This window comes from Hyla sarda, chromosome 1, assembly GCF_029499605.1.
Source record: "Hyla sarda isolate aHylSar1 chromosome 1, aHylSar1.hap1, whole genome shotgun sequence".
Taxonomy (NCBI): Eukaryota; Metazoa; Chordata; class Amphibia; order Anura; family Hylidae; genus Hyla; species Hyla sarda.
In genome coordinates this window covers 442255603-442268706 of record NC_079189.1, presented here as the reverse complement: position 1 = coordinate 442268706, position 13104 = coordinate 442255603, and the positions used below count along the sequence as shown (strand labels likewise).

The window sequence follows — 13104 nt, the reverse complement described above, 5'->3', positions numbered from 1 at the left end:
GGTGGACACCATTATAAGTATCCACGTTCTGTTCTCCTTTTTAAATCCCCCACTTTTCTGGCAATCAATTAAGATAACTACTTTCTACTAATATTAGGTCTGTTATATCTTTTACTTTAGACATGGACTGTTCAGGTTCTCATTGTCCTACACCGCTCAGTGACTCAAAAGGAGCATCTGAAGATACAAAATCAGCTAGCATAAAGCCAGACAAAATGGAGGAGACTTTGACCTGCATTATCTGCCAGGAATTGCTGCATGATTGTGTTAGGTAAATTACTAGATATCTATATACTTGCTGCACTGAAATTGTAAAGACAACTACCTAGTTATCAATTAAAACAATGTTTATCACTGCTGAAAATTTGTTTATACACAAAAACAAACCCTTTTTACATGTAAATGGTCATCTTCTAACTTTTTCTATTGATAAATATTGCTAGTATGCTTGACTTTTCTTTTAATGGTATTGTCCACCAAAAGAAACAACCTGTGTATGGTGTAAAAAAAAATAAAAGTATAATAAAGCAGATTACTAGTATAATGTTATTGGCCATAGTACAGAGATCTTCAGTATTAGCTATGCTCTCTACCTTGTAAACTGTGACTTCATCTCGCAGTCTCTGAATGCAAGAGCTCCTGTCCCTCCTAATTCATCCACTCCCATCATCATCATGGGACGAGACAAGTGATGCTGACAGGAGGGGAGGAAGGACTGGAGCTCTGCATTCAGATCCTGTGATGTGATGTCACCGTTTACATTATGGCTAATAACATTATATTAGTAAGTAGCCTTAATATATTTTTTGACACCATACACAGATTGTTTCTTTTCACCAGATAGTATGTACATTACTTATAGTAAAGTATGTGTCTATATTATGCTCCTATTATATACATCTTACAGTAAATCTGTCAGCTTAACCCCTTAAGGACCAGGGTTTTTTCAGTTTTTGCACTTTCATTTTTTCCTCATTACCTTTAGAAAATCATAACTCTTAAAATTTTGCACCTAAAAATCCATATTATGGCTTATTGTTTGCACCACCAATTCTACTTTGTAATGACGTCAGTCATTTTACCCAAAAATCTACGGCAAAATGGAAAAAAAATCATTGTGCGACAAAATTGAAGAAAAAACAAACGTTTGTAACTTTTGGGGGCTTCCGTTTCTACGCAGTACATTTTTATTCTGTAGGTCAATACGATTAAAATGATACCCTACTTATATAGGTTTGATGTCGTACTTCTGGAAGAAATCATAACTACATGCAGGAAAATTTATACATTTAAAATTGTCATCTTCTGACCTAAGGGGACACTCCTCGTGTCCTACAGCTGTTCAGCATGCCGCAGTGAAATTTTCACCTTGGTTGTCCCGAACAGCCCCCTGAGCTAACTGGCATTAGTTTACTTTCACTTTAGACGCGGCGATCAACTTTGAACGTTGCGTCTAAGGGGTTAATAGCGTGCGGCACCGCGATCAGTGCCGCAAGCTATTAGCCACGGGCCGTGGCCCTGCGTTATAGAAAGGGAAAGGACCAGGACGTACAGGTATGACCTTGGTCCTTAACAGGTTAAGTACAGCATATTACAGCTACAGGTCTATACTAGTCAGCACAGAAAGTGTTGTTCTATTTAGCTCTGCAAATACACTGCTCAAAAAAATAAAGGGAACACTTAAACAACACAATGTAACTCCAAGTCAATCACACTTCTGTGAAATCACACTGTCCACTCAGGAAGTAACACCGATTAACAATCAATTTCACATGCTGTTGTGCAAATGGAACAGACAACAGGTGGAAATTATAGGCAATTAACAAGACTCCCCCAATAAAGGAGTGGTTCTGCAGGTGGTGACAACAGACCACTTCTCAGTTCCTATGCTTCCTGGCTGATGTTTTGGTCACTTTTGAATACAACCCACACATGTGGCTCAGGTAGTGCAGCTCATCCAGGATGGCACATCAATGCGAGCTGTGGCAAGAAGGTTTGCTGTATCTGTCAGTGTAGTGTCCAGAGCATGGAGGCGCTACCAGGAGACAGGCCAGTACATCAGAAGACATGGAGGTGGCCGTAGGAGGGCAACAACCCAGCAGCAGGACCTCTACCTCCGCCTTTGTGCAAGGAGGAGCAGGAGGAGTTCTGCCAGAGCCCTGCAAAAGGACCTCCAGCAGGCAACAAATGTGCATATGTCCACTCAAACGGTCAGAAACAGACTCCAAGAGGGTGGTATGAGGTCCAGATGTTCACAGAACGTTTGGCATTTGCCAGAGAAAACAAAGATTGGCAAATTCGCCACTGGCACCCTGTGCTCTTCACAGATGAAAGCAGGTTTACACTGAGCACATGTGCCAGACATGACAGAGTCTGGAGATGCCGTGGAGAACGTTCTACTGCCTGCAACATCCTCCAGCATGACCGGTTTGGCAGTGGGTCAGTAATGGTGTGGGATGGCATTTCTTTGGGGGGCCGCACAGCCCTCCATGTGCTTTCGAGAGGTAGCCTGACTACCATTAGGTACCGAGATGAGATCCTCCGACCCCTTGTGAAACCATATGCTGGTGCGGTTGGCCCTGGGCAAGACAATGCTAGACCTCATGTGGCTGTAGTGTGTCAGCAGTTCCTGCAAGAGGGAGGCATTGATGCTATGGACTGGCCCACCCCGACCTGAATCCGATTGAGCACATCTAGGACATCATGTCTCGCTCCATGCACCAAAGCCACCTTGCACCACAGACTGTCCAGACTGCCACCTCATCAGGAGCATGCCCAGTCGTTGTAGGGAGGTCATACGGGCACGTGGAGGCCACACACTACTGAGCCTCATTTAGACTTGTTTTAAGGACATTATATCAAAGTTGGATCAGCCTGTAGTGTGGTTTTCCACTTTGATTTTGAGTGTGACTCCATATCCAGACCTCCATGGGTTGATAAATTTGATTTCCATTGATAATTGTTGTGTGATTTTATTGTCAGCACATTCAACTGTGTAAAGACCAAAGTATTTCATACGATTAGTTCATTCATTCAGATCTAGGATGTGTTATCTTGGTATTCACTTTATTTTTTTGAGCAGTGTATATCCACCTATTGCCCAAGGCATTGCTGTCCTCCTAAACTATTAAACCACTCTTAGTAGCCACATTGCGCAACTTTTTTTTTTTTTTGTGTGCTGCTTTGGTTACTAGAAATATGGACTTACAAGGTTAACCAGGATAGAAATACTTAGCTGCCTTTTTTTTCCAAAACAGCACTACTCTTGTTCTCAGTTTGTGTGTGATATTGCATATCCGTTCCATTGAATTGTATTACCATACATAACTTGAGGACAGTTGTGGCACTGTGTTAGTAAGAAAGCAGCAATGTTTTTGTGTTTACAACAACACTAGAACAAAAATGAGCTGCATGGTCAAGTTTCCGTGAAGAAGCCTTTACTGTGCCAATTACACAAAAAAAAGTGTGGTTACAGTATTACACATTGACAAGTCTCTCAGCTTCTGGCACACTGTAATTTGGAGTGATAAACCATAACCACTGGAAGCATCCTTCCAGTGGTTATGGTTTATCACTGGTGGCTCAGTGATGTTCAAGTGAGGGGAGTATGCAGACTTTTGGGGATCAGGGGTAATTTCATTTTTTACTTGTTGCCATGTTTTGTTTTATAATTGTGCCATTCTTTAAAAATGGTACATATTTTACCAATTCTCCAAGGGTTTGCAAACTTTTGAGCACAATATTATATGTTGAGTACTCTTTTACTTACATTAATACTTACTAAAAATACTTCATACAACTTTATCAAAGATTTTAGATTTTTCTCAAGGTTAATGGTATTGCTAACGTTTGATTGTTTTGTTTTATTATGTGTAATGTTAACTTGCTTTCCATAGTTTGCAGCCATGTATGCACACATTCTGTGCTGCCTGTTACTCTGGTTGGATGGAGCGCTCATCGCTCTGCCCTACATGCAGATGTCCTGTTGAACGGATTTGTAAAAACCACATACTTAATAATCTTGTGGAAGCTTATCTGCTCCAGCACCCAGGCAAGTCCTTTTTACTTCGCTATTTGCGTATGATATAATTACCGTATCTAATATTTGATTATAAAGTCTTTTGCTTTTTCCCTAATAATTCCAGAGAAGTGTCGCAGTGAAGAAGACAGGCATAGCATGGATGCTCGAAATAAAATCACACAAGATATGCTGCAGCCCAAGGTGCGCAGATCGTTTTCTGATGAAGAAGGGAGTTCTGAAGATCTACTTGAATTATCGGATGTTGACAGTGAATCTTCTGACATTAGGTTTGTTACTGCCACTACTATAATTATGTATTACTCGTTTCTCTTTAGGGTGTGTTCACCTTGGGCAATTGAAGCTGAATCTCCACTAGCGGAATTCCAGGAGCAGAGATTCCATCTGACAACCGTCGCCCACTCGGCACTGCGCCACCACCATTAACGGCTATGCAGTGCTCGTGGACTTCCGCACAAAGAATGAACATGTTCTTTCTTTGCGCGGAACAGTTTAACTGACTGAAACGTCCTCTGCTGAAAATTCTCAGTGTGACCTCTAGCGGAAGACCCTTTCACACTGATGTTAACCCCTTAAGGACCAAGCGTTTTTCCACTTTCATTTTTTCCTCCTTGCCTTATAAATATTATAACCCTTTCAATTTTGTACGCAAAAATCCATATGATGGCTTATTTTTTGCGCCACCAATTCGACTTTGTAATGACATCAGTCATTTTACCCAAAAATCTACTTCAAAACAAAAAAAAATCATTGTGCGACAAAATTGACGAAAAAACTCAATTTTGTAACTTTTGGGGGTTTCCATTTCTACGCAGTAAATTTTTCAGTAAAAATGGCACCTTATCTTCTGTAGGTCCATATGATTAAAATGATACCCTACTTCTATGGATTTGATTTTGTCGTACTTCTGGAAAAAATCATAACTACATGCACGAAAATCAATATGTTTAAAATTGTCATCTTCTGACCCTATAACGTTTGTTTTACCATGTATGGGGCAAAATGAGGGCTCATTTTTTGCGTTGTGATCTGAAGTTTTTAGCGGTACCATTTTGTATTGATCGGACTTTTTGATTGCTTTTTATTCATTTTTTTCATGATATAAAAAGTGTCCAAAAATACGCTGTTTTGGACTTTGGAATTTTTTTGTGCGTACGCCATTGACCGTGCGGTTTAATCAACTATATATTTTTTTAGTTCCGACATTTCCGTACGTAGTGATACCACATATGTTTATTTTTATTTACACTGTTTATTTTTTTTTAAATGGTAATGGGGGGGGGGGATTCAAACTTTTATTAGGGGAGGGGTTAAATGATCTTTTATTTGCTTGTGTTTTTTGTTCCCTTTTTATTTTTTTTGCAGTGTTATAGCCCCCATAGGGGACTATAGCATGCATTACATTGATCCCTCATACTGTTCAATGCTATGGCATAGCATAACATTGATCAGTGTTTCTGCCGCTTGACTTCTCCTGCCTGGATCTCAGGCACGGAGCAGTCATTCGGCAATCAGACAGCAAGGACGCAGGTAGGGATCCTCCTTGCTTCCTGCATGCTGTTCGGGATGCCGTGATTTCACTGAGCTAAGCGGCAATGTTTACTTTCGTTTTAGACGCAGCGATCAAGTTTGATCTCCGCGTCTAAAGGGTTAATGCCGGACATCAGCCCGATCAGCGATGTCCGGAATTAGCCGTGGGTCCTGATTGCTTATAGCAACCGGGGCCTACCAGGTATGATGCGCGCTCACCTGCTGAGCGCGCGTCATACCTCGGGACCCGCAGATGGACTTTAATGAACGTCCATTGGCGGCAAAGGGTCAATGTTAAGTGCATGTAATTCAGCTCACGGAATTCCCCCGGAATTCCTCAGTGTGAACGCACCCTAAATCTTATCTTTGTTTGTTTAATTTTTTTTCTTTTCCATTAGAAGTTGATAGACAATATATTCTTGGCAAAAAACATACGCATGACAAAAAATCTTAATTTACATGATATCAATGGAGAAGTTATTATTTGTGATTATATATTGCCTTGAACTAACTTAAATGTTCTATGTAGTTTCTATTAATTTGCCTGTTTTTAATAATACAGCCAACCCTATACAGTGTGTCGACAATGCCCTGGGTTCGGTAGGCACATTATGCAGCCACATCCTTATCCACTTACCATGGAGACTGAAGCAATGCGAACATTAGGTGATGCCCCTTCTACCTCTACTAACTTTCCTGCAGGTGTGTATGCACATTTTTATGCCAAGATGGAGTATGTTGCAGTCACTAAATTATTGTAGTCCTTACATGCACAACTGTAATCCTACTATTCCTTTCTGTGCAGCCTTTATAACGAGGGTTAGACATAATGCATACTTAAAAAAGACTCCTTCTTCCAATCTCTAATTCCATTCTCTCATTACAAAATATGTGGGGGAGGGCACCTTATTTAACCAGTTGCCTTACAGCTGAGTTAAAAATGTTTTCCTTTGCAGCTGCCCAGGAATATGTATGTTCTTCCCAGGGAAGTCATGTGATATGTACATGTTGCTTCCAGCCAATGCCAGACAGGAGGAGTGAGCGAGAGCAAAACCCACATGTGGCACCACAGCAATGTAAGTACCAAGTTTCTGAGCATTTTATTTTTAGTTTGAGTTGATATACCAATGACTAAAAATGTATGTAATAGCTCTTACATACATAAATATCACATAATGTATTGCCAACAGCACAATATTTTTTTTTTTCATATTACCTCCCAGCCCATCTTATGTTTAATTTCTCCAGGTTTCATCAGATATGTGCATCTCCTTGATAATCTTCTTTTGCTTTCTCAGGCACTGTATGTTTGCAGTCTTTCTGTCACATGTATTGGGGATGCACCAGAATGGGCTGCTTAGGCTGTCTTGCTCCATTTTGTGGTAAGCTGCTTATGCCTGTGCCAGATTTGTCTTGTTGTTTAGTGCTTAATTTAGCACTTTTAGAACCGTAGTCTACAGCCAAAGGGATATTATCATGTCATTTGATCATCCTCTATCCATATGATTGGGGACTGGCAGGGGTCCAAGTGTAGAACTCAGCACTGTTCGGAAAGCCTATAGAGCATGAAAGGAGTGGTTTCCTTGCATGCCTGGCCGCCTCCATTCATTCGATGCTTTAATGTTACGGCATTGAGGGGGTTGAGTGGTCTGACCCCGAAATGATCCACAGGTTATTCTCTATTAAAATTATAATACCCCTTTCAAGGGGTTATGCAGGACTAGGAAAAACATAACTGGTTTCTTCCAGAAACAGCGCCACTATTTATTATTTAAGTAAATCAAGTTATGTTGTAATAACACACAACCTGAGGCCAGTGTTATTAATCCTTGATAACCCCTTTTAAGTGAACTAGTAACAATTTGCATCATACTGATAATGTCATTTGGAGTCCTTGCTCTAACCCTTTTAGACTTTATTGATAACTAGTAAGGCTGCAGAACAAGTAAAGTACCGTATTTATCGGCGTATAACACACACTTTTTAGGCTAAAATTTTTAGCCTAAAGTCTATGTGCGTGTTATACGCCGATACACCCCCAGGAAAGGCAGGGGGAGAGAGGCCGTCGCTGCCCGCTTCTCACCCCCTGCCTTTCCTGTGGTCTAGAGCGCTGCTGTCGGCCCTTTTCACCCCCTGGTTATCGGCGCCGCTGCCCGTTCTGTCCCCCTGACTATCGGTGCCGGCGCCGATTGCCAGGGAGAGAGAAGCGGCGCTGACAGCCAGGGGGAGACAAGGGGCAGCGGCACCCATTGCCGGCGCCGCTGCCCCGTTGCCTCCCTCCATCCCCGGTGGCATAATTACCTGCGTCCGGTCCGCGCTGCTCCGCTGCTCCGGGCCTCCGTCGTGCGTCCCTGGCGTCATTGCTATGCGCTGAACGGCGCGGCGCATGACGTCAGAGCGCCGCGCCGTGCATAGCAACGACGCTGGGGACGCACGGCGGAGGCCTGGAGCAGCGCGGACCGGACTCAGGTAATTATGCCACCGGGGATGGGGGGAGGCAACGGGGCAGCGGCGCCGGCAATGGGTGCCGCTGCCCCTTCTCTCCCCCTGGCTGTCGGCGACGCTTCTCTCCCCCTGGCTATCGGCGCCAGCACCGATAGTCAGGGGGACAGAACGGGCAGCGGCGCCGATAACCAGGGGGTGAGAAGGGCCGACAGCAGCGCTCTAGACCCCAGGAAAGGCAGGGGGAGAGAAGCGGGCAGCGACGGCCTCTCTCCCCCTGCCTTTCCTGGGGGTATATCGGGGTATACACGCGCACACGCACCCTCATTTTTTCATGGATATTTGGGTAAAAAACTTTTTACCCAAATATCCGTGGTAAAATGAGGGTGCGTGTTATAGGCCGGTGCGTGGTATACCCCGATAAATACGGTACTATGAATAAATGCATTTATTTGTATTTCTCAATAGATTTTTAGCATTCTGAACTGATTTCCTTGTAAATGTCAAACTGCACAAACAAGCTAAGGGTACTGCCCCACTGTAGGCTGATCTGCCCTCCCCCTATGAACAGATAATACTGACTACATGTGTGCAGATTGAATGCTTACAAGTTTTGTGATTTCTCTTCTGTCCCCCATTATTATTCTCAAACTCACTCTTTTGTATAAGGGACCAGATTATGGCTAAGGAACCTGCATCAAGCACTACAGTTAATTGCTTCTGTTATTTTCCCCCTCAGAGTTGAATCTTGGAGAAAAATGTTTAGACTCTGTGCTAAACAACAACAATTATGAGTCTGACGTTCTAAAGGTGAGAACATACCTCTGATGCGTAAAGTAACTGTAAAAAAGTCTGTGTATGAGATGGGGGAAAATGTGCTCTTGTTTTTTTTTTTTTAAGCACAAATAAAAGATAGAAAACTGAATTTTTTTAACAAAGTATAGTAGAAATATTTTTTATTTACCATAAGGAGTGCAAGAGCAAAAATTTGTTTTTATGAGCGTTACCCTTTAAAAACCCAGCACTATCACGTATTGAAATCCATCGTTGCTATACATTCTTGAACACACCTGCAGTATGTGTCAAGGGATCAGAAGTGTATTGTGCTGTTGTTAGCAAGTTCCCCCCCCCCTTCTAACATATTTCGTCCTCAGAGGTTATAGGACTATGTGTAGCTAAGACAGGATCAGGCCATTGACAGTAGGTGATGGTCACATCTACCCTCCTGCACAGTGGCTTCTACACAGGTCACAGAGCATGCTTAGAACACCCCAGGGAATTCAACAAGTCACCTTCATTGTATTGTTTCCTAGGTAAACCATCTTTCTAAATGCTGGTGACAAAATGCTCAGGCAAAATGGCTGGCCCCATAACCCCTTAATGACAATGGACGTACATTTACATCCATTGCCAGCTTCCGCTGTATGAAGTGCGCTAAGTAACTAAAAAAAGAGAAAACAATTTCCTCATTTTCAAATGACCGCAGGGTCAATGGCGTACATGTAAAAAAAGTCACTTCATATAGCCTAAAATTTGTTTATAAAAGCGATTAAAAAGGCCTATCCAAAAAAAAAACATGAAATACTACATGAAAAATAAAAAAGTTCAGAAGAGGATAATTTTACACCATGGATTTTGTGGTAACATTAGGGATGTTATTATAAAGTACTACAAAAAAACAAGTCTCATATGGGTCTGTAGGTGAAAATTGAAAGCATTATGGCTATTAGAAAGCAAGGAGGAAAAAATATTTAAAAAATCTTTGTCCTTAAGGGGCTAATAATGTAAAAAAAATAAGGTGAACAAAACTACAATTTGAGTATCGTGCTCTAAAAAAAAAAAAAATAACGATGTCCCATCTGGCACAGTGATAGGTAGAGCCACAGTGTGATGTATTGAGCCTTCTTCCTGGTGCCTGGACCTAATAATACGTCATGCTGACGCCCAGCCTACCACCAGCCAGAGTAGGACATCGCTGCGTCTAGCAATTAGCTGAGCTGCAGTGTGCCGTGTCGACCCCCAAAAGCAGCAGAGGACGGGATGGTGATACCAGTACAATCAACAGCAGGTAAGTCAAAGTTTTTATTTTAATTCCGTCAGCCCGGACATAATGAAAGAATAAAATATTTTGCCAAAGTACCCCTTTAAGCAGTCTGACATTGGAGTATGCCACTCACATCCACTAGATGGGGCTATACAATCATTATCTAAAAAGCATTTGACGTAATAACCAAAACATCAGTTTATGTAGCTCCTTGTTTGTTAGGAAACTTCCCCTTCTAAGTCTGGAGTGGCCTCTTCCCACAGATATCACAGGCACTATATGATCTCTTACTACTAGTAGACCTGTTTGGCTGTGGTGCTGAGCTGCTAGTTGTTGTTTTACATCTTTATGTCTCTTACTTACTGTTTTTATTTGTTTTAATTTTTTTGTTGCATTCTGTAACTTTGTGCGTACAATTCACAGCAACATGTTGCCATAAGTGTGATGGGTATATAATAAATATGGATGTTGCACTATATACATCAGAGACAATTGCTGTACTTCAGTAAACTGATCTCTTGACAGGAAATCAATACAGACTTATGTGTTTCACCCATATATTCATTTGCCAAAAACTGGAGTGAATCCCATTAGAGGATGATAGGGAAACTAATAGGTTCTTTCCCCCTGTTTTGCTAAAAAGTGTCCCCTTAGGGGTGCATGCGCACAGCTCACATGATCGAACGCAGGTAATGTGAGCTCAGTGCCGGTCTCGCTCTTCCTAGCTTCTCTCAGCGCCTAAACGGCTCCAGTAGAATTTACCTGATCGCTTCCTTATGATGTCTAGATCCGCCAGGAAGAAGAACAAGAAACTTACCTCAACTCTTTCGCAGTCCATCCCGGACTTTTTCAGGGCCTCCCCTGGGCCCAGTATGGCGGCCACTTCCCCACAACGCTCCAAGGTGGCATCTGACGAGGAGGACAGGGCGGGACAAGCACATATGTCCCCGGCTGATATGTTCCGCAACATCCAGCTGCTCTTTCGGGCAGAACTACAGAAAGCTATGGCGGACTTTACTACGCAGATACAGGAATTGGGCCAGCGAGTATCGGAGAACGAACCTAAGCTTGATGACCTCGCAGACGCTGCGGAGACAGACCCGCAGGGACATCAATTCACACTCTGCTAAACTTGAGGACCTGTAACTTAAGTTGGAGGACCTCGAGAACCGATCACGACGCACAAACATTCGCATCAGAGGCCTCCCGGAAAGTGAAACCAACTTCCGGGGTGTTGTCTTTTCCATGTTCCCGGCCCTTATGCCACTACTGGAACCAGAGTTTCTGCGCATGGCATACTTCCGGAGACAGACCCGCAAGGACATCAATTCACACTCTGCTAAACTTGAGGACTTGTAACTTAAGTTGGAGGACCTCGAGAACCGATCACGACGCACAAACATTCGCATCAGAGGCCTCCCGGAAGGTGAAACCAACTTCCAAGGTGTTGTCTATTCCATGTAACAAGGCCCTCATGCCACAACTGGAACCAGAGTTTCTGCGTATGAACCGGGTGCACAGGGCCTAGGCCCGTCCTCGCTCTCCTGACCTGCCGTGGGACATTGTTCTCAAGCTACATTATATTCAGAGGTTAGAGACCAGCTTCTTTTTGCTGCCTGCAATTTACCTGCTCTCCCAGGCATGCCACCCAAAGGGAGACTGTTTGCAGATCTCTCCTCTACCCTTGAACGGAGATGCAAGCTTCGCCCAGTCACCCTGGCTCTCATCCGGGACAATATTAAATACAGATGGGGTTTCCCCTTTTCCTTGGCCTTTCAGGTGAACGGCCACTCTTATACGGCCAGATCGCTCTCTGAAGCGCTGGAGGCCCTCTCCAAGGAGAACATTGCTTGCACCACTATGGGGAGACTCTCGCCCTACCCGTGCTTGGACCCGGGCCCCACTTCTCATCGCCACCTACATCCAGACAGGAAAGCACCCCAGGGGGACTGATAACTGACATTGCTATGTCCACTACTCTACACAGAAGCTGGGTGTGACCAGGTTATTGTGCCCCCTACCCAGGAATTGGGCCTGGAAGTATGCCAGAATGCCTTAATATCTGTTCTGGCTTTCCAGTTCCACTTTATTTGTTCCCTTGTTTTTTCCTTGTTGCTCTCTTTTTGTTTTTCTTTTTCCTAGTTTTCTTGTTTGTGGGCTGTCTTGTCTTCCCTATGTCTGTATTGTTTGTAAGTATTCCTCATGTATGCCGTCTTTGTTTTGTAAATGTGCAAGATCCTCTCACACAATGTTAGGGGATTTAATTCCCCGGCAAAAAGGAAGAAGGCCTTCAGGGACTATCTGAAACAATGTTCGGACCTCATCTGCCTCCAGGAATCCAACTTTACACCTTTTGTCCTTTCCCAAGTTTTTACATTCCTGGTATACTAGAGTGTATAAGTCTACTTTTCAGTCTAAATGTAGGGGGGTGGTCATTTGTATTAGTAACACTTTGCCATTGGAAGTTGACCACTCTCACATTGATACGGAAGGTCGTTATGTTATTTTATTAGGTTCCCTATATGGTCGCAAAATATGTCTTGTTAATTCATATGCCCCTAATACTACTGCTATACCTTTCTTCCATGATATGTGTCGGCGTATATCTTCCCTCACTTATGATGTATTAATATGGGCAGGTGACTTTAACTTTGTATTCAACACCACTCTAAATAGATCCTCCTCCATTCCATTGGGAAGGTCTTGTTCACTGCAACAGTCGATACATTCAGACTTTTCTAATTTACAGTTAGCTGATGTGTGGGGTGAACATAATGGGTCTGCACAGAGTTAAACATACATCTCCCCCTCACAGAACCATTATTCTCACATAGATTGGTTACTTGTTAACTCCTCTGCCCTTCCTTTGTTACTATATGCTCGTCACGCTTTGTCTGTATGGTCGGATCATGATATGGTGATAGCTGAGCTGGACCTTGTGGGCGGAGTCTTTATTGACTAACCCTGTAGTTAAGTCTACTGTCACTGATGACCTTCAGTCCTATTTTACCTATATTTTACCTCTTCTGACTCCATGTGGGTCTGGTCC

The 13104-nt window shown here is 43.0% G+C and overlaps 1 protein-coding gene across 4 annotated transcripts in view; it reads left to right on the top strand.

Annotated features, from left to right (window-relative positions):
• The window catches only part of CHFR (checkpoint with forkhead and ring finger domains), a 76594-nt gene that overhangs the window by 39197 nt on the left and 24293 nt on the right, over positions 1-13104 (top strand). For all 4 annotated transcript variants that reach the window (XM_056532899.1, XM_056532908.1, XM_056532889.1 and 1 more), the window contains exons 8-14: positions 121-271; positions 3897-4051; positions 4146-4308; positions 6132-6271; positions 6526-6645; positions 6868-6951; positions 8751-8821. In XM_056532899.1, the coding sequence (XP_056388874.1) occupies positions 121-271; positions 3897-4051; positions 4146-4308; positions 6132-6271; positions 6526-6645; positions 6868-6951; positions 8751-8821 (884 nt within the window). The remainder of the gene's footprint in view (positions 1-120; positions 272-3896; positions 4052-4145; positions 4309-6131; positions 6272-6525; positions 6646-6867; positions 6952-8750; positions 8822-13104) is intronic.